This window comes from Coturnix japonica, chromosome 1, assembly GCF_054131305.1.
Source record: "Coturnix japonica strain WE chromosome 1, WE-NBRP24, whole genome shotgun sequence".
Lineage (NCBI taxonomy): Eukaryota > Metazoa > Chordata > Aves > Galliformes > Phasianidae > Coturnix > Coturnix japonica.
In genome coordinates this window covers 105,626,944-105,649,612 of record NC_140663.1, presented here as the reverse complement: position 1 = coordinate 105,649,612, position 22,669 = coordinate 105,626,944, and the positions used below count along the sequence as shown (strand labels likewise).

Below are 22,669 nucleotides of genomic sequence, written 5' to 3'. Positions count from 1 at the left end.
AGCTACTTACTGGTGTGCAGTATTCCACCATGGGATAGTGCATTTTGTGACCTTTTGCAACACGGCCAGAGAAGAAGCAACTTTGGCAGATGTCATAGTTAAAGTGCTTTAAGCTTCTGTACCTAGAAGAGGGGGAAAAAAACACAGCTTCAGTGCTTAGTATATGAATACTTCATGTGAGCCTTTGGAGCATTCTGAGTTATTAAGTGCTCTTCCCTGAGATGTCCCACAGCACACAATACAGGACAGGGCCTGTCTGAGGGACGGGATTGCTGCCTCAAAGCAACAAAGCAGAGATGCTTAGCAAATCACTTTCTAAAAGAATCCCTCTGTGTCACAAAACTGCTAACAGTGGGCAATGCTGCAGAGCTCTAACTACAAATGACTCTCTCTCATAACACACAAAACACAGCACCAAGATTTTTTTTTTCTTTAATGCTAATTTCAGTCCTTTTGGTCTGTGACATGATGCCAAACACAGAATTTCTTAAACAAACAGAGTTCAGGTAAGTAATGCCTTCCTCAACATGTGCCACCATCAGCAAGCCCAAATGCTGACTGAAGGCAGAGATTTGCTCATGCTCCAGCATCTTTGTCAAAATACAATTTTTATGTATAGAATGCCATCCATGCAAAAACTGAATGCACTTTAAGGCCATTATTTAATCTCATCAGCTTTATGAGACAGCTAACTTGTATCCACTGCACTGAAGTGCTTGAAAGAGCTGGAGGCATAAGGGTTTTCTTGTTCCAAATACGCTAAGCAGTTCTGTCACAATAACCTCAAAAGAACATTGTTTTACGTGTACTGAGGCTCACAGTATTAACTTTCTAAAAGCCGTCCAACACAGTATCTTTTTGTTGAATGTGTAAACAGGGTCTCAATGACTTGCAAAGGCAGAGACAAAAATCTCCAATAGACAGACTATCAGAATAGAATTGTTATATAAATTTAAGGGGCAGATGAGATCAGACAAAACTGGAAACACAGAGCTCCAGTGTCCACCCTCCACTTTTCTGATTCTAACTACACACTATTCATACAATTGGTATCCTTTGATTTTCCAAGTGCTGCGTTTTTCCAATTCCATCCACTTGTCTCCAGCTGTTTATATAGATTGTGAGAGTAATTCAGTAGTTTCATGAACTGTCACTGGAACAGGAAGCTTTTTCTTTGTGACTGTGTTGAACTCATCACATCCCATCCCTTGCTCTTCTTCAATAATACTTATCATTCTCCAGTTTCAATAGCCAAGAAGAATAAAAGCAGGGGATGAGTTTACAAGATGTGATGAATAGCTTAACTGAAGAAAAACCTGGACTCAAAACAAAGCAGAACTTCAACTATTTATCTCCCTTGTTTCTCACTGCCTGTAAAATGTATAGGAGAAAGGGCTACCCCATTACAGGTGTAAAAAATCCCACTCATATTCTCACATGCTAGAGCGAAATGATGGCTTTTCTATGTGGTATTGTTTGTTGCTATTCAATATCTTGGTTTTAGAACTAAAATTTCAAAAAGGTCTTTGTAAACATCATGATATGATGGAAAGAAAAACACCAGAAGTAGAAGAAGATCAGGAACAAGGACAGAAACCATGCAAAGCAGCTATTAGGAAAAGAAGTGATAAAACAAGTCTAGGCATAATTGAAAGTGAGTATTTACTTAGCTGTTAAGTGGATTCTCAACAGGCATACCAGCACACGGCCATTTTACAACACATCGCCTTATTCATTGCTATAGTAACCACAATGTTGATCCAGATGGTTAAATAGATTAGCAACATGTCCAGCATACTTGTTAATATCCCACCAACCACATTCCTTCTCTGAAAAATGCACAGCATCTTTACGTTTGGAAAATTTCAAGCCACTCCTTGCTTTATGCCACAATAGAAACCAGTTCACCGAGACCCAATTCAGAAAATAAAGCTGCATATGTAAGAGACTGAATCTAAAGCAAATCATGTTAGTTGTGCAATCTGCCAATAAACTGGCTGGAGCACAGAAAGACTGGAAGGGCAGAATACGGAGGAAGGGTGGAATCTTAACAGGTAAGTGATTTTTGCTTTTCAGCTTTTGCATCATTTTACCCAGTCTAAGCATCACTCTCCCTCATGACCCATCAAAACTCTTTTTAACTTCAACAACACACAGAGAATGACTTGCCTGGGATCAAGCAGAGCTACCTGTCCACCAAGCAGTGGTACACAAGGTAGAAAGGGAGTTAGTTTGTACCTGAATCCAATAATGGGGCATTCCTTGCAGATGTTACACTTCGCTTGGTGTTTGGCAGTTTCGGCAGCAGCCACCCTGTGAAGCACTGGCAGCCACACCATGGATTGTGGTTCCAGCCTCATCCAGTCCAGGAACAAGGCTGCTTCGATCTCGGGCTTGTTATTGGCCTGCAGCAAAGGGGAAAGAAGACAAGGGTTCAGCAGAAGTGATTAGTGTATCATCAGCTAATTAACAGTTCAAGTTACTGTTCTACAAGCTCCGTGATCTTTCCCCAAGTATCATTCAGCTTTTCCCTCAGTTCACCCATCCCCCAGGAAACCAAGCAACCTTCGGAATACTGCCCTGGAAACAGGAACCAAACAATGTTAATGTTTCCAATCTCGCTTTCTCTTGTTCTCTCTTACAATAGACAGCACTACTATGTACTCTGTCATAACAAAAATCATCCACTTACAACACCTGGCATTAAATATAATCTTGTGCCTCCTGTATCTCTTATCTGTACTTGCATAGCACTCCTTATATTAACAAACACTGTGTTACCCAAACCCTAAAAATTGCACGTCTTTCTATCAAAATTGCTTTAACATTCTTCACTGTCACATTGATTCTTCTTCAAAATGCATATATAAGGAAATCATTTAAAGTTCTTCTCAAGCCTGCTGTTGAACATACGAACTCTGCCTCCTTAAAGATCTCACATTCCCTCTTCCCAGCAAATCGACATTAAGTTCCTTGCCACTGCCTGAAAACACAATGGAGCTTTGTCCTACAGAACATGATGCTTTCAGACTTGTATTCCAATACCTCCTGTTTTTGTCTCTTCGCCAAGAGAAAAACAATGCATTCAAACCTTGTGGCAGTCCTATTTCTCTGTTTTCTTCCCATCATATCCTAAGTAGGGCAATTACTTTATGTATCTGTTGAACAGTAACTCCGATGAGCAAACCAGATTTCCAGCACACCTGGCACTATGTAAACACCAAAACCACACACAGTCCCTGCTTCTCGGCATGCAGAGCATGGAACAAGGAATAGTAAACAGACAAGAAACACAAAGCAATGGGACAACAGAGATCAGCACAGGCAGAGGTCACACCTCTGCAGATAGTGCTGAGGAACAAAGACAAACTGCTTCAGAAGGGATTTAAAAGAAAACAGTGAAATAAGTGTGAATTTCTGTGGTAAAATTCACACCACTGTGTAGGACTGAACAGAACAAATACAGAGCTTGTTATCTGAGAACCCGAAGCCTGGTTTCAGCCCTGAAAGAGATGATGGATGAGGTGGACACAGCAAAAGGCTCCCTCTGAAAGGAAGACACGAGGGAGGACGAGGAGCCTACACAGAGAACAGCAACCGTGATGAAGTAGGACACCATCCTGCACTTCTGCAAACCACTTTAATGTGTTATCTCAAATTCCCCAACACATGTCCTTCTATCCTTCTGTGTATTTATAAACTACATATGTTTTAATCCTCTGGTTTCCTTTTCTTTTTTTATTTTTTTTTTTACCTCTGGGCATTTCAACACAGTCCTCTGTGACCCAGTCCTTTAGATTTTAAGTTTTACAAAGCAAAGACTTAATTTGTGGTTTCAGATCTATTTGAAGCACTTTAACAAACAGTAAGCATTCATGTATCATGTACATGGACCACAATGAATAGGGGACTGAGTGCTGCATTCTTCTTCATGCTTGCTCTGTTACTTTTACAATTTCTCATGAAATATGAGCTTAGTACGACGTAGCTGAAACCTTCAGGTTTTATTCAAATGAAAACCAATGCTAACAACAAAGTTTGGGAAAATTTTACACTGCAGACCTGAACAGAATAGAGCTATGAGGACAATCAAATAAGGTTTTTTGTTTGCTTGTTTTATTATTATTATTTAATACTGTTTATAATCTTTACAAATAAATTAACTGATCAGTACTTCCATCATGCGAAAAATGCAAAGTCACCAGGACTAAACTCCCAACCAGAAGACAGAAATGAAGAAACCATAAAATGTCTCCTGAATAACGAACTGCACTAATATTGACTTAAGATGATGCTGCAGTATTTTCATTAGAAATATATACATATATATTGTCAGGGTTTTCTTACTGGCGTGCCAATGTATCTACACTTATTCAGATGAAGTCTCTCAATGTTTTCCCCTCAAAAACCCCAGCTTCAAAAACAGAGAGAAAAGCAAAACAGTACAGTGAAATCCAGGTAATGCTGGCCACAGGATCTGTTCAGAGGACTGAATACCACCTTCCACTGAAGGACATCAATGAATTCAAGAAAATAAAATTAGTTCTAGATGTCTCTTAAGAGTAAGGGGTATTTATGAAACATAATAATATATATACCTATTTCCAGTCGGCAGCTATGGAAACAAAGGGGCTGGGGATTGATTTTCTGCAGTTCATTTAGCAAGCCAGCATCCACCAGAACTACACCGGCAAACCTTTCCTCTGCCTGGTAAGCTACACTTAAAATGCAAAGGTCCCCTAGATCTCTAATATTTTACGAGTATCTCTTTAATATTCCATTTCTAATAGGAAAACGTGAAGTGTATTGAAATGCTGCAGTGCAAGCTGCAGACAGAATAAAAATGAGCAGCTCAGTGCACTACTTTACAGTTGTAGTTGCCTCAGATTTGCAGGAAAAATGCTGCAGTGATGACAAACTTCCTGTAACTTTCAAAGATCTCTTTTAATTTTGCAGTCACTGTCGAATGCCAGCAGTCCCTATGGTTGCCTACCCAGGGCTCCGCACCCCGGCTGTACAAAACTTGTGCTCAGAGAGATTAGAAGCATTAAAATGTATCAGAACTGGTTCCGAATTATACTACATGAAGATTTAAAGACACGTGGAGAAAAGCTGGTCAGGGTCAGATGGTAGAGGACAGGCAGTTCCCAACTGTTCCCTGAGCTGCTATTACAATTTTTTAATAATCTCTAAATCCAGTAAAGGCGGCAGCTGACGATTTTACATAAGGGAAAGTCTGAATTCATGCAGTACTGCATCTGAACCAACAAGAGTGAGCTGTAAAGAATATTAATGGTTCTTCTCTCGAACACATTTCTGTGGAATTCCCAATTTTTATGGTAATAACAGAGTGAATCATAAAGTAAAATTAATAAAGCCCTTTCCAGCTTACAAGTAAAAATTTGTTACAGGGTACGTTCAAATTCATCATATTCTACACATCTGTTTTTCAGTATTCATTCTGCAGAAACAAAGGGGAATGGGAGGTTGCATGGTGTTGGCATCTTTATGTAATGCTCAGGAGTCATATGCTTCTAGGTTTTTTTTATTTCCTTCTCATATTCCAACTAGTACTTTTAAAATTACTCCACAATGTATGAACTTCATCTACTCACAATGTGAAATATGCTCCATAATACAGTCATGATGTTACATGAAAAATGCAGTATGTTTTCAGACAGTCACACAACATAACATCAATTTCTGGTCACATTTCTGAGGAATTATCTTCTGCATAGCTGCAGGGCAAGGAATTAACTGGAAATAATGTAATGTTATTAATTTAATAGTGTTTTCCATATAGGATGGAAAGCTTTACATTAATGTGAGTACTACTTTGGACAAACTCAAACTGAGGAATGGGATTCCTGTGACTTGTTAAAGCTAAAAAATGCAGAGCAAGCCATGAATAGAAGCTATGTCCCAGGATTCAGAGTTAGATCAAACCCTGTTGAACCTCATCTTCCACTCTTGAACAGCTTCACCAAAATGTCTGTGTTTTCTCCACTGCCTGCTGGCAAGAAAACACAAGTCAAGAGCTCGTAGTTTCTGAGACTAGCGCTGGTTCATAGGCAACAAAGGGAAGATTATTACAAAGGTAACATGGAGTGATGCAAAATGCTTATATCTGCGCAACTCTTGGAGCAAATGCTTAAGATCACTTATTTCATCCCTTACATTACACTTACTCTACTCAGTGTTTTTAGTGTTGTGGTTAAGACTAATAAAAAAAAACAACAACCAACAAAAAAAAGCAAAAAAACCCCAAGAATGCAGAAGTGCCCTAGTTTACAGCTTTGTATCACACACACCTAAAAACCATCATCTTCTTACTCCTAGGCTCTCAAACTAAATCTCTTTAAAATAGGTCTTTGAACCAGTTCTCTTATAGGACTCTTCAAGAGTGCCTCCCAAAGTCAAGCACAGTTTCATAAAATCCTACTGAAATAAAACCAGAACTGCTGTTCTCTGACACTTACAGTGTAGCAGCTTGAGGAAGGAGATTTGCTAGTTCCCTGTAGGCCAGTTCTGTGTCAGAGCCAAAAGCAGAAGAAAAATCCTAGAAATAGAAACTAGGGCTGTCTGAATCTCAAGAGATTCAGACTCTCAACAGCAACACTGTATCTGTCCATTATTTTCATACATATCTCCACACAACTACACGAAGTTGTTTGCACACATTACTGATATTTCCTAGATATTTTAAAAAATAAATAAATGAAAAGAAGAACAATTTAAAAAAAAACAGCCCTCATAAAAAAACTGTCCAACCAATTCAAATCAGTGCACATACTGCTAAACCCATTGGCAGTGTCCTGGTCAGGGTTTAGACTCCCCAAACTCCTTCTAAAAGAGGTAACAGGCCCCTACTATGACATTTATATGACTGAGTAAATACTATGCATTCAGATATCCAGTTAAGCAGTTGTAAAAGCCCTGCTGTCTACTGCTGATCATCACTGATTGAAAGCAAACCTAGAAATTAAGACCACACAACAGAGTATTAAAATACTTTAATATGTCAAAATGAAAAGAAACAAGGTCTGAAATACAGATATTAACTGTTCCTTAGCATCATCTCTACCAGTTTCTTATATAAAGCACTCCATATTGAGTACACCCTTGGAAAAAAATAAGAACCAAATAGCAAGCAAGAGACACTTTCATCGGCATCTGTTTCCATCTCACATTTCTTCTGTCTCCCAGTGTCTCAATAAAGCACACAAGGTGGTGATGTGAATACCTAGGTCCTCTCTCTGCTATACAAGAAATCATTTAATAGTTCTGCACTGTGATTAAAACACAATGCTTTTGTCCCTTAATCAATAAGAATTCACTATCCCACTTACTTAAAAAACATAGCCATCACTAATTTGGGAGTCAAGTGCTTTCACCCCAAGGTAATACTGCACTCCCTCAATTTCATCTTGGGTCTATGTCTTGCACATAGTTTGAGCCCAGGTAGAAGCACATACTCCTGAAATGGTTCATACACTAAACCCACACTCTCACCAAAAACACTTTCTTCAAAATCACGACATATGTTGCACCCCATCTCTGAAGCACGATAACTGCCCTGCCCTGCCCTCCCCAAGTGCTCCCAAGGACTCACACTTCTGATCCTGACCTAGGAAGATCTCCTCGGCTATAGCTGTAGAGAAAACATCCCCTTTTACTCTGACATGCCCTTCTCCTTTGCTGCTGTCTATGCCAGAAGAAGCTGTTGCCAGGGCACTCAACCCAACGGTCATGGCAGAGGGAATTCTGAAGTGCACTTCTGCCACAGACTCTGACGCGACTGTTATTTATTGCCAGCTTATCGACACCAGAACAACAAAATGAGAGCAAAAATCTAAGACACTCATCACTGTGGATGAGCAGAGGAAAATTTAAATGAGTTCAGATACAGTAATGTGAACCTATTTTTAAAACCTGAGTTATCTCACTCCAGTGAAGATGGAAAGGGGCGGAAGATAGCTGTGTGAGAAGGGCTATAAGGTCACACAAGAAGTGCCAAAAGCACCACAGGGAAGCACAGCTGAAACCAGCCCAGGATCAGGAAATCCAGAAGGAGAAAGCCCTGAAAAGCTACGCCTGCACCTTCCTTGTGTACATTTTCCCCTCCCAGCACAGGAAGCTGAGTGTGTATCAGAAGACAAAAAGAGGGAGCAGTCAGGAGAGGTGGCAGGCCATGTCCTTGTGGGCTGAGATGGCCGTCCCACAGGCAGCCCTGTACAGCTCTTCTCAGCCACTCAACCCTCGCACTGTTTTCTATCAGGAGCTCCATACCCATGGCACAAATGCCTCACAGCACCTCCTACACAGAAAGCATTTCTCTGCAGTTCTTTCCTCTACTCCTGGAAATGTCTTACCTCTCCCTATTTCTTCTCCTGGCTTTTTTCATTTTTTTCATGTCTCATCCTAACCTGCCTTTCAGTCTCCTTCATTACTATTATTCAGTGCTGTCATTCTTACTGTCACTTCCATCAGATGGCTCTTCAACTTGGCACTTACTTTTCCATTCTCTGGTTCCTTCTCCCTCCCTTTGCTCCTCTCCTTCAGATTCTACCTGTTCCCGTTTTCCCTCCTTTTCCCTCTCAAGCCTTCTTAGAAGACTGCCTCTGCTGCTGCAAACCAGGTCAGAAATCACCCTCCCAGTCTGCAAGTTAAAACCTGGGTTTCATCTGCAGGAGGAAGAGAGGATACAACTCCTTTTAATGCAGATAAAAAAAAAAACAACAAAAACACTTGTTTTTAGTGGAGGTAAGAGGAGAAAGTCTCAGGTTTTCCAGCATTCTGATTTATGACCATGTAGAAGTCCATCCGTACTTCTAAAAATGTTGGCAACCAGATGCCATGCTGCATTTATCCAGTTGGCTTTTCTTCAGTTGTTACAAGACAATTTTGCCATCCCATTTTATTCAAATAATCATTTAATCCAAGACTTCCTCCTGTTTTATAAATAATTGTTTATGTGTGTCTCACCAATATAAATTTTATTGTTTTCTTCCAAATATAAACACATGGATTGTCAACTCTTTTACAGAAAAACATTGGTTTTTTGGTTAGATTCCAAGGTCACATTCTTCATCAGTTTTTCAATGCCATTTCTTAAGTGTGGTTGCTATTCTCTTGGGAAAACAATAGGATGTGGCAATTCCTAATTTGCTAGGAAGGTCACTTGCTCAAAGCAGCTTTTTACATACAGACTCTCACTGTGAATTTGCTGCAGCACCATTCTACAATGGTCTCATCCAAAAGTCTCATGAAGAACTATTTTCAGAAGCCTTGAAAGCCATAATAGGGCTTACCCTACCTGTCAAAGTTACTATGTATAGTGTATCAGTTTGCGTTATTCACCTGGAATACAGCCCTAAAATATAATAATTTGGAAATTAAATCAGGTATGGACTAGTATAATTTAAGGTCAAGACATAAAGGATGGAAATGAAAAAAAATATGAATCCTAGAAAAGGAAGTTTGGAAAAAAAAAAAGTGAATATCCCATCACAACTTGAAATTCCTGTCCATTTTAGAATTAGATTGTATCTGTAGTCACTCTGTGTATGAAGATTACTATCAGCTATTAATATTCACTGAAAAAAGAAAGCTGATTGTTGTTTGTTAGACAGCAGAACTACTACCTAATGAAATTTGAGCATTAGGCAAAGCGACAAGCAAAAAATATCCCCTGCCCCATTCAACTGAAGAAAATCCCCAAGGGATGGTTACAGGATTGAACAAAGGCGTTTCCTCTACTGTGATGCAGAAGATGCACTTTGAGTTATCAAAGACCAAACACTACCTCTCATCTTCTACCTTTTCATTAAGTAGCTGTCTTACTTTTTTGCATTTTCCTGACAGTTAGCAAAAAGATGAATAATTCTCTTAACTCAGTCTCTCCTCAGATTAAATAATTTACAAGTGTGAAAAAGAGCCTGAAGTTGGCTATGTACTCCTCAATGGATAAGGCAGAAATTCTTTCAGAATTCTGTTAGTATGAAAAACTGCATTACCCATTCAAACAATGAAAAAAGCTCATCAAGCGCTCCTCAGCCCTAGAAAGCGCTTCAGTCAGTCATGTTCTCACATCCCTCTGCTGAGCACACAGCTGCCACTGGCATGCATATGCACAAAAATTAGTTTAACCAATGCTGTTCATCTATATGGTGAAATAAATGGTGATCTACTGCTGTCAGGAGAAAATTATAAAGGCAGGCACTGCCACAACAAAAATTTCCACTGCCTGCAGGATTCAGTTACGATACAGGCCCTGATGACAATTACTTGGTCTTCAGATGACAACATAAGCTTTAAGAACCAGACAAGATGGGGTTTTGAGCAACCTGCTCTAGTGGGAGGTGTCCCTGTCATCACATAGGGGATGGCAGTGGATGACTGTTAATGTCTGTTCCAACCCAAACTGATCTATGTTCCTGTGCTCAGTCTTCTTCCATCACCACCGCATTTCTAGTGAAGACAGTGCCTACAAAGAAGCAATGTAATTCATAGACAACTTGTCAAATAAATAAACCAGTGAATTCCATTAAGCAAATGCTCAGTATCAGTCCTCTTCAATATGGGAAAGCTAGCTGGAAATGAGACATCTGACAGAACATTAATGGAGATCAAAGATGAACTTACAAACTGGAAGCAGCTTCTGACACTTGGCTCGATGTTGCTGCCTCCAAATGAAGCGACCTCCCCCAGCTGCCGTGGGATCTGGATGGAGTCGTGCAGCAGCAGTCCCAGCCGGCGCTGATCACAGAAGCCAGTGGAGCTCGCCACCTGTTTGAACAGATCTGGAGAAACAGAGAGGACACCAAGGCTGAAACACCACAATGGGGACACATAAGATAGGGATGAAATGTTCAGCATTCAAAATGAATAAATGGCCTTGATAGACACAAACATGAATGTATCCATAGTTTGGCTACTTTGTTTTTCACAGATACCGTTTCTGTAAAATAAGTGTTGTTTTTTAGTAGCAATATTCGCTTGTACCAGTGAGAAAAGGCCATTCTATCTCAGTGCCTGTGTCATTAGTGGCAACAGCAGCTGTTATTCTATAATAGAATCAACTAAACATCAAAATCTTTGATTCAGAATAATATTAAAGTTATAGAAATAATCAGCTCTTAGTAATAAACATCCAACTCAGAATCCAATTATCTTTCAGATGAGTTGCTCTGAAATACAAGAACTCGTAACTTTAACATAATCTTTTAATGCAGGTATATTTCTAAAACGAAAGAAAAACATCACAGTATGACAGAACCTGGCATGCACTGGGAACATTAGTATCATATTGAGTTTTCATTTTTGAAGTGAAATGTCACTTCAAGTCATGTGCTATTACTGCATCATGCTAGAAAATGATCTTTACAGGACAGAATTATCCTTTCATAAGCCAAATTTAATTTAGTGGGAATTAGGTATACTATGTATATTATGAGGATGTTTTGGAGTTTGTAATAAGAAAAATCAGGTTAGCATTAGCTGAAATATTTATTTGGTCCTATCTCAGATGATAATACGTGACCTGAATAAGTTCTGCTTATTTTTCAAGGAAGAAAGAAGAGAAAGAATGAAAAGAAGGAAAGAGTGAGGAAGGAAGGAAGGAATCATTAGAAAAAAAGAAATCCTTTTTTTGTAACCTTAAAATATCACCTGACAGGAGCGACAGATACAATCACAAAGGTGATTCAGCACTGTTCAAGATAACTTTCCCAGAGTAGCAATGACAACCATTTTCTTCCAAAAGAATAAAGGAACGGATAGAGAAAGCATTACTTTTTAATTACACATTTCACTTTTGCCAAGACTAGTTCTATGACACATAATTTGGGGAAAAATTTTTCCTTATAACCTCTGCAAGTCTAAAGAATTCTCCTCTTTGAGAACCAACACTGCTCTGCTACACAAATGTTGGAATCATAGAACAGCAGAATGGCCTGGGTTGAAAAGGACCACAATGCTTATCTAGTTTCAACCCCCTGCTGTGTGCAGGGTCACCAACCACCAGACCAAGCTGCCCAGATCCACATCCAGCCTGGCCTTGAATGCCTCCACAACCTCCTTGGCCAAATCTTTTAAAAAAATCTTTAAAAAATCTTTCCTGGAAGATCTGTAAGAGGTGCAACTCATCATGTAAATGCAGCAGTGCTAACAGCAACTAGGCTATGATTTCGGCATGGATGGCGAAGCCAGACCACAACCTGGCAGAGATGATTCCTTCCTCTCCTACAAACTATTCGGCTTTGAATTTCCCCCATCAATAAAGCACTGTGTTCTTCAACATCAAAAGGGGGTTATGCATTACCATGCCTACACACGACAGGAGACTATAATACATGAATAAAAGTTTTTCTTTATAACTGATAATTCTCAACGGAGCATCATTTTTAAAAATATCCGTCTTATTTTTCTTTAAAGATCCTCTGAACACTTCTGTTTTGAACACAAAACCTCCACAAAACATCTAAAGATCTAATCTGTGACAGTCATAGTGATTGCCCTATAATCCGATCTAATTACACATACACATATACAATTTCTACAACAGACTGTTTTAGTACTCTTTATTTGTACTTCATCTTTCTTCAGTCTTGATTAGTAGAATAATAAAATAATAACCAGAAGAACTGCTGTGGCACTGGAACAAAATCTGAAGGAGAAGGCTTTATCAAAGCTTGTATGAGTGTTATATAATTTAACCAGTAAGTAACTCTTGAGAAATACCCTTATCAGTAGATCTTTTCTGGATCCCTGCCTCACTAATAAACTGATTCATTAGTTGAACCTAAAACGTCACATGGAACTTTTTCAAGAATTATAAGATTTGACCCATTAAAATATGCAAAATTCCAGCATGCCTTTAATATTTATTTAAAAGTAACAACTATGTTTAAGTGTAAGATATGTAGTAAGACTCTGATTAGACTGTGGAAAATATTTTTAAAAGATAACATGTTTCAAAAGGCTGTAATGCAAATTGTCCTGTGGGTCAATACTGCTTTTCTACTGCCTTCTTCATCTCACTGTTTACACATTTTTTCTCTCTGCTGTGGTATGTCAAAAGCATTCTAGCACCCTTTTATGCAAAAGCATTAAATTTCAATGTTTGCACTTTTCCAACCAAGAGTGTGGATGTGCATTTCTGTGTCTGAAGGTGTACTAAACCAGTGGTCTCCAAAGGGAAATGTATGCACCTCAGTGGGTGTGCAAATCCTTTCAGGTACAGTGAGAAAAAAATCGGTGTACTGTTAATAAATTAAATAAAACCTGTAGTCATTTCATCGTTATCTTTTTTTTAATTTCTGTTTTTGTGCTTTGTAATGCACATAATATAGTAGTACACTTGTACATACGATTTATAAATGAATATGCTCAGTGCATGCTCAGAGATCAAGAAAGTTTGGAGATCACCGTGCTGAGCTACCTAAAACTACAGTGAACAATTAGGACAAATGAAAAAAAGAACATCAACTAAAAATATAAAGAATTATATTGACTTACATCTATACTTATCTTCCAGGTGTGCTTTACAAAGGGAAACAACACCAGTTTTGAAAGATAAGACACGAATCCTTCCTGTTCGACCCCTGAAAGAAAAGGAATATTGACTGATTACATAATCCGTTCATGTAACAACTTGTTGGCTATTACAAAGTTTAACAGAGCTCTGCAGTTTTATTAAGTAAAGTCACAAAAGTACCATTTTGCACAGCATACACTGGTCTGTTAGCACATACACTGGAAACTGAATGTAAAATACAGAGGTCCAGTTCCATGGGCAAAGCTAAACCAAATTGTGCACTTCTATCAGTTCAAGCATAAACAGTCTCATGCAGAAATAATGACAGATATTGACAGAGGCACTAAGTAAGACGTTCAGGTGGCTGGCAAAGCTTGCCTAAAAACAAGGAGAATGGAGGCAGGTTGTACACTTGAGTCAATAAAGTAATGGTGGTTTCTGAGGACTTTCTCCTGTCACCTAAACCTGAGCAGGCTGGAGGCCCTGTTCCACCACAGTTCTTGCAGTGTCTGGACTTGGCCTTCCCTCACAATCACCTTCACACCAGTTTGTGATGTGCCTGTGCTACTGCTTTTGATTTCTGATGGGAATGAGATAAGAACACCACCCTCTATGCTGCAAGCAACGCGACAAATCTTCAGCTGTTTTCTCAGAGATCCAATTCAGCTCAATTTACTTCCCACTGCTGACTTCACCTAAGACTTATCTCACCTAGCATTACAAATACGTAACGCCTATTGTGAAAGAGACATACACAACACAATAAGCTAACACCTAGACTTGACTTCTGGAAACACAGATTCATCAACAATTTTGAAGTGCTACCAATAAGAACACCACTAAAAACACATTAAGTCATGTACAGGTGTGCCATACCCATGCACTAGGCCGTACTACTTAGCCAGGATGCATGCCTTCTTTATAACTCTACTAATGAACTGCAATAGTCAACAGTGCTCATTTGCCTATGCTTGCTCCCTGCAACACCTATAAAAGGTTCAGTCAGAAAATGGTGAACAAAGCAGAATTCAGAATGTGCAAGAATGTGCAGCCTTTTTTTAAGTATCTTGTGCTTTTCACCATGAATAAGCATTTGCTGCTTACCTATGCTTTCCCCACTCTGCTCCTTTTACTCCCCTCCTTCAAAGCTTTTCCAAATTAATTATCGTCTGTGCCCTGAGAAATTCCCGCTGATGAACACCAGGCTCATGCAAATTATATAGGAGAAGAATGTAGAATGATTATTTCCCTGCAAGGCATATTAAATTGGAACCTGCACGAACCGTGAGTTGTTCAGTTCACTCTACTCCCCTCCCAAGTCAAACCAGTAATTTAGCATGCTACTGCAAATGAGCATGAGTGACTGATCAATTAAAACAAATCTGAATACGTGCTGGATTTGCAGAGCTGTGTCCATAATTAGATCAGTCATTGGCACTGAATTTGATTAGTATCTTTACAAATGACAGTTTTCAATTATAAGAAGAGTAAAAATTCAGTATATCGAATTAAATGTCTCCAGCGCTACTACGCACTTCAGTTGATCTCTTCCTATTAAGTTTACAATGAAAGCTAAACACAAGTAACCCCAAGGTCATCTCTCTACCAGCATAATTCAAACCTGAATTTCAGCAAAACAGCTAGGAGCTTTCCTCACGCATAAAACAACTGTGTTTCGTCGAGTCCTGCAGTATACAATGCCCTTGCATACCTAGGGAATTGCCTGGAGGCAGCCAATTATAATTTCTAATGCTGTACTTTCAACAGAGTGCTACACAACGAAAGCTAGACTGGACACAGCAAATCTAAACTGGATGGTCCAGCTTAGGAGCAGCCTGGGAAATGACTTTCATTTCACTCTCTGCCACCAGTGTGGCTGATCTGGATTAACATCCCTAGTGTGTCTTTTTTGTTTTTCACCAGTCGGATATCTTTATATGTAGGTGATTGCTGTGAGATGATAACTCAAAACTGAACTGGAGTTCAGTGAAACCCAAAGCAGATGAAAGAAATAAAGCTTAGCAGTTAAATGAGCATAGCCTCGCTCCCTACCACTGGTACACTGCACACAAATGCAATGTAATCTGCGTAATCCACAAGATTCTGCAGTTGCTGCAGATGATGATATAAGCAACTGCCTTATCAGAGAAGATTCTGAAGGAAGAGACTGTATACTTCTTTTGTGTGCAGGTGATTACTGGAGTTTCAGGGCTGTGATAAAGGATGGATGGAAGAATGATGTTATGGAACTTCACTACAGTTCAAAATGGCAATGGAATACAGCAATTGTTTCACATCCTTCCATTTCTACACATGAATTTTATTCTGCCATCGTAACGGGCAGGTCTGGCTGAAGGCAACTGAGAAGAACCTTTAAAAAACAAACACAAATAAAGACTTCCACTAACATCTTGTTTTGCTGAATTCACTAAGTATGAAAAGAATGGCTTATTCGAAAATTAGCCTGCAGAATGTGTGTTGGTATTTATCTGTGCATTCTGAACAACATCACTAGCCCACTGAATAGAACGTCTTTAATTTGATTAAGGTAAATTTACTGTGTTCTACTCTGTTTTAAAATTTACTCTGTTCTACTTACACTTAAAGGTACTTTTTAAAATTAAATTTTACATGAAGCATTTTTCATACCCCCTGTCTGCTAAGGGTTGCAAATGCATAACATTACAGATGAAGCTCTTCAAGCTTTGAACGAGGATTATGGATTGAAAGCTATAAAAAACTGACAGCTCTGAAAATGTTTAGCATCCAGAAGTACACACACATGCAAGAGTTGTTGTATGTTGTTCATATTGTTGCTTCTTGATATTCCTCTTGAATTACTTTAGATAAAGAAATTTTAAAAAGCCATGCAAAGCTATGATCAACAGGGGAGATACAGTCCTAGAATTGCTCTGAACATTGCAGTCTGTTCTGTTTTCCAGCTCTTATTGCTTAGATGAATAAATCTAGCATTGCAGGCCTAATCAAGGGCTGTATCGATTGAGTTAAATGCAACCATTAAGCGATCATGCTTCCTAAACTTTCACTTCAACTGCTATTTCTTTAGCTTCGAGCCATTCATATTTTATAATGTGGCAACCAGCTCACTGCCCTTTCCCCTTCCCCCTTTCCCCTTGTGGTGCTGTGAAAGCTTTTCAGAGTACTGTGTTTACAGCACCCATACATACGTGTCATAGACATTCAGCAGCCAGTTGAGGCACATGTCCACGCAGAGAGGAACATTGACCAGATTATTGTGCTCCTGTTCCAGTCGATCATAAATAGTGGTCAAGCAGTTAATGATCTGCAGAATATCCATCGGCTGGTCATTCTGCTTGAGGTTGTGCTGGTCCAAGGCATCGCACGCAGCAGACAGATTCAGGAGATCCACTGTTAAAATAAAGAAATACAATAAAGACTGCAAAGAGACAGTGCTTATACTACCAGTATCCAAAAGGTATAGGTATAGCAGTTTGCTTGGTTTACATGTCTGGTCAGAGGACATTTTATGCTCTGTAGAAGCCAGGTGCAAGACTGGTTCCAAGACTCTTACAGGAGCACTGTTTATTCAGCTGTGGTCTTAGACAGCAGTGTTTATAAAATGTTTGTTTTCTTTTCAGCCATAAAGTACTCACACTATTAGATTGCATGGAAATGTTACAAAAACTACTGTGTAAGTAAAAATTCCATGTTTCATGCTTTATATTCCTACAGATAGGGTACTATTTGACAACTATGTCCACTGGATGTGCTCTATACACAGTATTCCTCCACATCTTTCATGAGATATACCACGGAAGTCAAGAAAACTTCAAAGAACCAAATTCCACCAGGAACTTGCACATAAATCACAAAGGGGTCAACTTCTGTGCTGCTTTTTCTCTGGCAAGAACATGGGAAAAAAGATTCCACACCTGTTCCAAAATTTATTAATAGAATTTATAAATCTTTAATCCTGATGAGTGTTCAAATTTGTAAATACCTTTGTGACATAATGGAGTAAGTCAAATTTAATACCTATCAGTCAATGCAAAGCAGTTTTTCTGGTACTGATGTTTAAAATCTTGACTTCCATTCCAATTTAAGTCAACTGTATATTGAAATTTGGATGTCCACAGCAAAATTGAACATGAGCTCTTAAAAATACTCTTCATTTCTGAATAATAGCATCAACAACAATTTGATGCTTTGGAGGATACCAAATCTGAGTGTTATGAGATACTGAAAACAAAAGTAATCAGAAAAATAAGATCATCTGGGGCAGTAGCTCTTCCTGATGCAATACAAAAACCCTCTGTAAATCCCTGCATAGAACTTCTAGAGGCTGAGCAAAGAGATGAAAGCCCAGATGCTGTTAGCCCTACCCATACTACGAGCAGTCACAAAGTGCAACACAATTCAGTGCGCCTCAGGAAAAGCATCCCGAAAATTTGTTACAGAACTGGAAAATAAACTGACCCAACTGCAAGACCCGTTTTTCTCTCACTGCAATAAAACGGTGTTTTATTGAATCCGGGTAGGCAAAGAGCAGAACCTCATACAGGACTTCTTTTTTAGAACGTCACGCAGCTTAAGGGCACACGCACCAAATTCACACTTGAGAATACTAGAACAATATCAAAGATTAAACTGCCCCCTTGAAAAATACCTCAGCTGCATGCAGGGATGCTTGGTAATGCTGCATTGATAGTATGCTGTGATTCTGGAACTGATGAAAGAATTCTGGGAGCAGAAATTTCAGTGCAAATCAATAGGAACATCTACTGCTAAATCCTACAAGCACTTCAGAAAATTTCATCCTGGAGCCTGAGATACTCAGTGCTAGAGTGAATATGGAAAGCCTATAGTGCTACCCCTAGGACTATGCCAAGAGATTTAACTGAGAATATGTTGATTTACATGGGTATTATTACATTTTTTGGTTTTCATATTAGCATATGGATAATTACTAAAAAAAATATATTTGGAATATTATGTTTAACCTACTAGCATATAAAATATAGCTATTCTAAGGTCAGTGTTATACCCTGCAAAAGCATATTTATCAGATCCATTGTAAAGAGTCATAGCAAGACACCCTTCCTCTAGCAATTTATTAGCTAAACTGAAAACATAGCAATGCTTTCACAATACCTATAATGCAGAGCTTTAGGCTGAACTCTCAGATCCTTTGAGACTGTGAATCAATGGTAATTAAATGAACCCCTCGGGCATCTGGATGGCAGCTTAATTATACATCAGCTACTGCTAAACATGGGTCATTCCATTTCGCGAAAGCTTTTCCCGCTAATAAGCAGAAACTTCTGAAAAGCCCTTTGCCCTGCCTCTTCCTCAGCCGCCTATCCTATCATGAATTTAATAATGCATGTCCATCTTAACATAAGCAAGAAATGTTTGCTACCAAGCTTTGATTTTGGGGACTTCTTTTTCGAGGGAGAGTGGTTCTGGCCTTCACCAAGATAAATTCCTCCTGTCTCTTTCTCACCACGTTTAAAGGAACGTGTTGGAGGCCCCTGCAGAATCAGTAATTGGTGTATTTCTTTCCTGGGAGCAAGCACCAAATAAACACTGTGAACGGGGGCTAGTCCGAACACATCCTGACAGTTGCATATTCATGGACAGCCACTGATTTACAGATCTTTAATTATAATAAACCACATCGCTTCATGTTTTGTAAATTTAATGGGTTGTCACTCTTCTATTTAAAATTCTGAATCTGACTCCAAAATTTGAATGAACTGTACCTTCAAGCTTATTTTGAATTCCAAGTAATGTATATAAATATTTCTTTGGCCTTAAAGGCAAGAGTAAGAATGTCTACAGCTAGGCCAGCTTGTGGCTAGAATACAGAAAAAGGATGAAATATGACCTCAAATGACCAAACAGCTGAAGGCCAGAAGAGACAATTTAACAGGCAGGACAAGGTGTGCTATGGAGACCACATACTGAACTTCGGCAAAACTCAACATATGGTTGGTGATAAAAAAGCATTAATAATGCTCTCAGAATTCAGTATCATCTCCTCTGTAACCTAACGCTGCTGGCTGATACATTAAAAATATATCTTTAATGTATCCTGCATAAAATTACAAGGGAAAAAAAAAAACCCCAAAAAAAACTAACAGAAGATCTTGAGTACTTTTTCCATTTCCAAGAAACTTTTGCAGACACATCACATTTTATTGATGTCGCAATGTTCAGATGTGGTTTGCACTTCAAGATCAGATCTTTAAAAGTAGCAAAGCAAGAAAGTCAATGAGCTTTGATGTGATTATCAAAGGAAACCGTACATTAAAAAAACCCCACCAACAAACAGTGCAATAGTTAACTTGGCATGCCCACAATAACTTTGAAGCCTGGAATGATAGAATCTCTCCTGAAGTTACATTCTCCTAAAGTAACACTGAACACAAGCATCTATTTGTTAAGGATTACTATTTCCTATTATTATCCTTAACATCCTAGTGTCTTAAAGTTCACAGGGTCGATTTGCAAACTGAAGTTATTTTTGAACACAAATCTAAATACAGTTCATGATTCAAAGTGTTTGTACTCTGAGAAATATGGGCTGCATTTTCACTTCTAGGGATTTTTCCTGTACTCACAACTCCAAAGTTTGAAAACACTCTTCAGAAGGTAACATTGTTTTGCTTTTTACGCAGTTTGCAGAAAAGAATGCATGTATGTAGCTAGTTTTCAAACTCCTGCAATTTTAAAGCTGAAATAAAAAGTGGGAGATCAGAGTAGCACCTACTGCAGGAATAATTCAGGGATTTGGGGCTACGTGTAGGAGTCCCCAAACCCAACACTGTGCTCTATTTCTTCTGGTGCCAAATTGCAGAAAAAGAATTTTGTAATTAGCTTCTTAAAAATCTAATTAAAATGAGTTCACGAGTGACACTGCAAGCACTGAATACACAAACACAAGAACAGTGTCTCCAAGCAAGAATATTTGCAAGAACAAAGACTGTTAACCAAATTCCTTAAATACTTCTCCTTAGTTACAAGAGTGAAGAATGTGCTAAAGTATTCAGTTTAAGCGCCGCTGCATGTTTCTGATCTAACATCCACTCTCAGAAAACCTACCTAAGTGTAACCTGGAAAGACAGACTGATTTCAGTGCATAATCACAGTTCCCCACTGTAAAGCACAAGATAAGTGGAGAACTGTTCAGTGGTAGAATAAAGCTAATTACAGATAAAACAGGATGCAAAAGTTTTGCACGTTCAGCCTGCCTGCTACACTTGTGCACTGCCAGCTAGAGAAACCCATAATTCAAGAATTTTCTTCATTACTTCAGCGCCACGCTCATTATGAATACTTTTCACTGCATATCGTTCTAGTTTCTTTATGCCAGATCTTCACAATTGTCCTGAATATATGTTTGGAATTCTGATTGTCAGCTATCAAAATTCAATCTTTGTCACAGTATCCATGCTGAAATCTTTAATTACAAGAATTTTCACTGCTTAATTTTGTGTCGTGTCTTTTGTTTATTTGTTTGTTTTTTAATTTACTTATTTAAATAAATCTAGAGATTGTTCACTAGTGGAATTCACCCATCCTTAAAAGTCTAAAAGTAAACATGCTCAAAAACCTCGAGGTTTGACTCGGTTCCAGAAAGCATGTGAGCACAAATCCAAACTTGAGATAAATCAGCAGTTGAGACATTTGCAACTGTGTCAGAAATTTAACCCTGTAATTAAATACCAAATGTAGTCAATGTTAAAATATTTTAATAACCCTCTAAACTGTATTCCATAGCAAACTCTTTGCTTTTGTAACTGACTGGTCTATTAAGAAAACTATGAGCAAATTATTTAGCCATTGGATTAGAAGAAGCTGAAGAAGAAATGTAACTGAAGTGACAGGCAGTAAATGATATACCAGTTGCAAGAACTACAGTATCAGACCATACATGCACGTCATTATGGCAGGACTAGAGACTTCTGAACCCAGCCAAATGCTGGGACAAAATGAAGCTAAATGCTTATTGTGATGATCTCATTGAAAGGCAGCAACCCCCCAGGGTTCAGAATTCAAACTAACAAACTATTAAACAACTCCAGCTCTGGCACAGTTTTTCCTCTGGGCACTCATCGTTCTTACTACAGAACAATCCTGCTTGTATGTTGAGCTGCATGTGGCTGACATGGGATGTGCCTTTAGTAATGAGCAAAGAGAAAATAACAGGCCTTAAAGTGAAAAGATGTGAAGGATGTAGGGAATGTTTATTTTGTTCCTGATCCACTGTTTTGTCTCATAAGTGTCTTGCACTTTTGGCTTGCGAGGAAGATGCAAAGTAATGGCAGCAGGAGATGCCTTAGGTGAGAAGTTTCCATATACTGGAGAGTGCCCAGGGAGAGTGGAGAGAGTGTTTTTCTACTCCTGGGAGCTGCGAATAAATTCATGGCTTGGTATTGAAGTCTTTCTGGCAGCTGGTGCCACACAGACAGGTACTTACAGCACAGAGCCTTCTGCAGCCTGCGGAGCTTCATGGCAGTTCTGTAGGCTGAGAACCTGACATTGTTCAGGTCCGCTGTTGAGGAAGAATATCAGAAAAAGAGATTAGCTTTGTATCTTAGAAATAACCAGACTAATACTGTTGTTGTTCACCTGAACTCAAACATTACAATCTGTGGTTCAAAGAACAAGGCAAAAAATGGTATGTTAGAAACCATATTTCACTGAGCAAACACACTCACACTTCGGCAATCAATCTCTCAAAAGAAAATCAGCAAGTCCTAGAGGCTTACTTCTGTTCTTTCAAAGGTGCTGAACTTAAAGAGTACTTGAAAGGACAGCACCAGCAACTGCAGCAGGGTTGTCTGAAAACACCGCAGCCTTTAAGAGATAAGGCTCCAGATCTCCTGCCTCCTTCCCTGTCTGAGGCATGTGGCCAGATTGTTTGAAGGCAGGGAGAAGCAAAGAGCCCTGCATAGGAAAATGCAGGCAGCTCTCAGCTATGGCTGAGACTCTAAAAAACAATGCAACGTTTGTGCTTCCCAACCTAAACAGAAAACAGCATGCCCTGAGAGGAACACTGCTCCTGTCAGGGAGCCAGCAAGGTGAACTTCGGTGACCCGCTCGGAAACTGCAGAAAGCAGGTTGAAGAATGTGAGTGACAGCCCA

General features: G+C 39.0%; 1 protein-coding gene across 42 annotated transcripts in view; it reads right to left on the bottom strand.

The window, feature by feature from the left end:
• Nucleotides 1-22,669, bottom strand: part of DMD (dystrophin) — a 1,121,556-nt gene that overhangs the window by 42,421 nt on the left and 1,056,466 nt on the right. For all 42 annotated transcript variants that reach the window (XM_085549559.1, XM_085549432.1, XM_085549489.1 and 39 more), the window contains 6 exons: nt 22,002-22,076; nt 16,726-16,927; nt 13,519-13,604; nt 10,645-10,802; nt 2,239-2,405; nt 11-122 (listed from right to left, as the gene is read on the bottom strand). In XM_085549559.1, the coding sequence (XP_085405685.1) occupies nt 11-122; nt 2,239-2,405; nt 10,645-10,802; nt 13,519-13,604; nt 16,726-16,927; nt 22,002-22,076 (800 nt within the window). The remainder of the gene's footprint in view (nt 1-10; nt 123-2,238; nt 2,406-10,644; nt 10,803-13,518; nt 13,605-16,725; nt 16,928-22,001; nt 22,077-22,669) is intronic.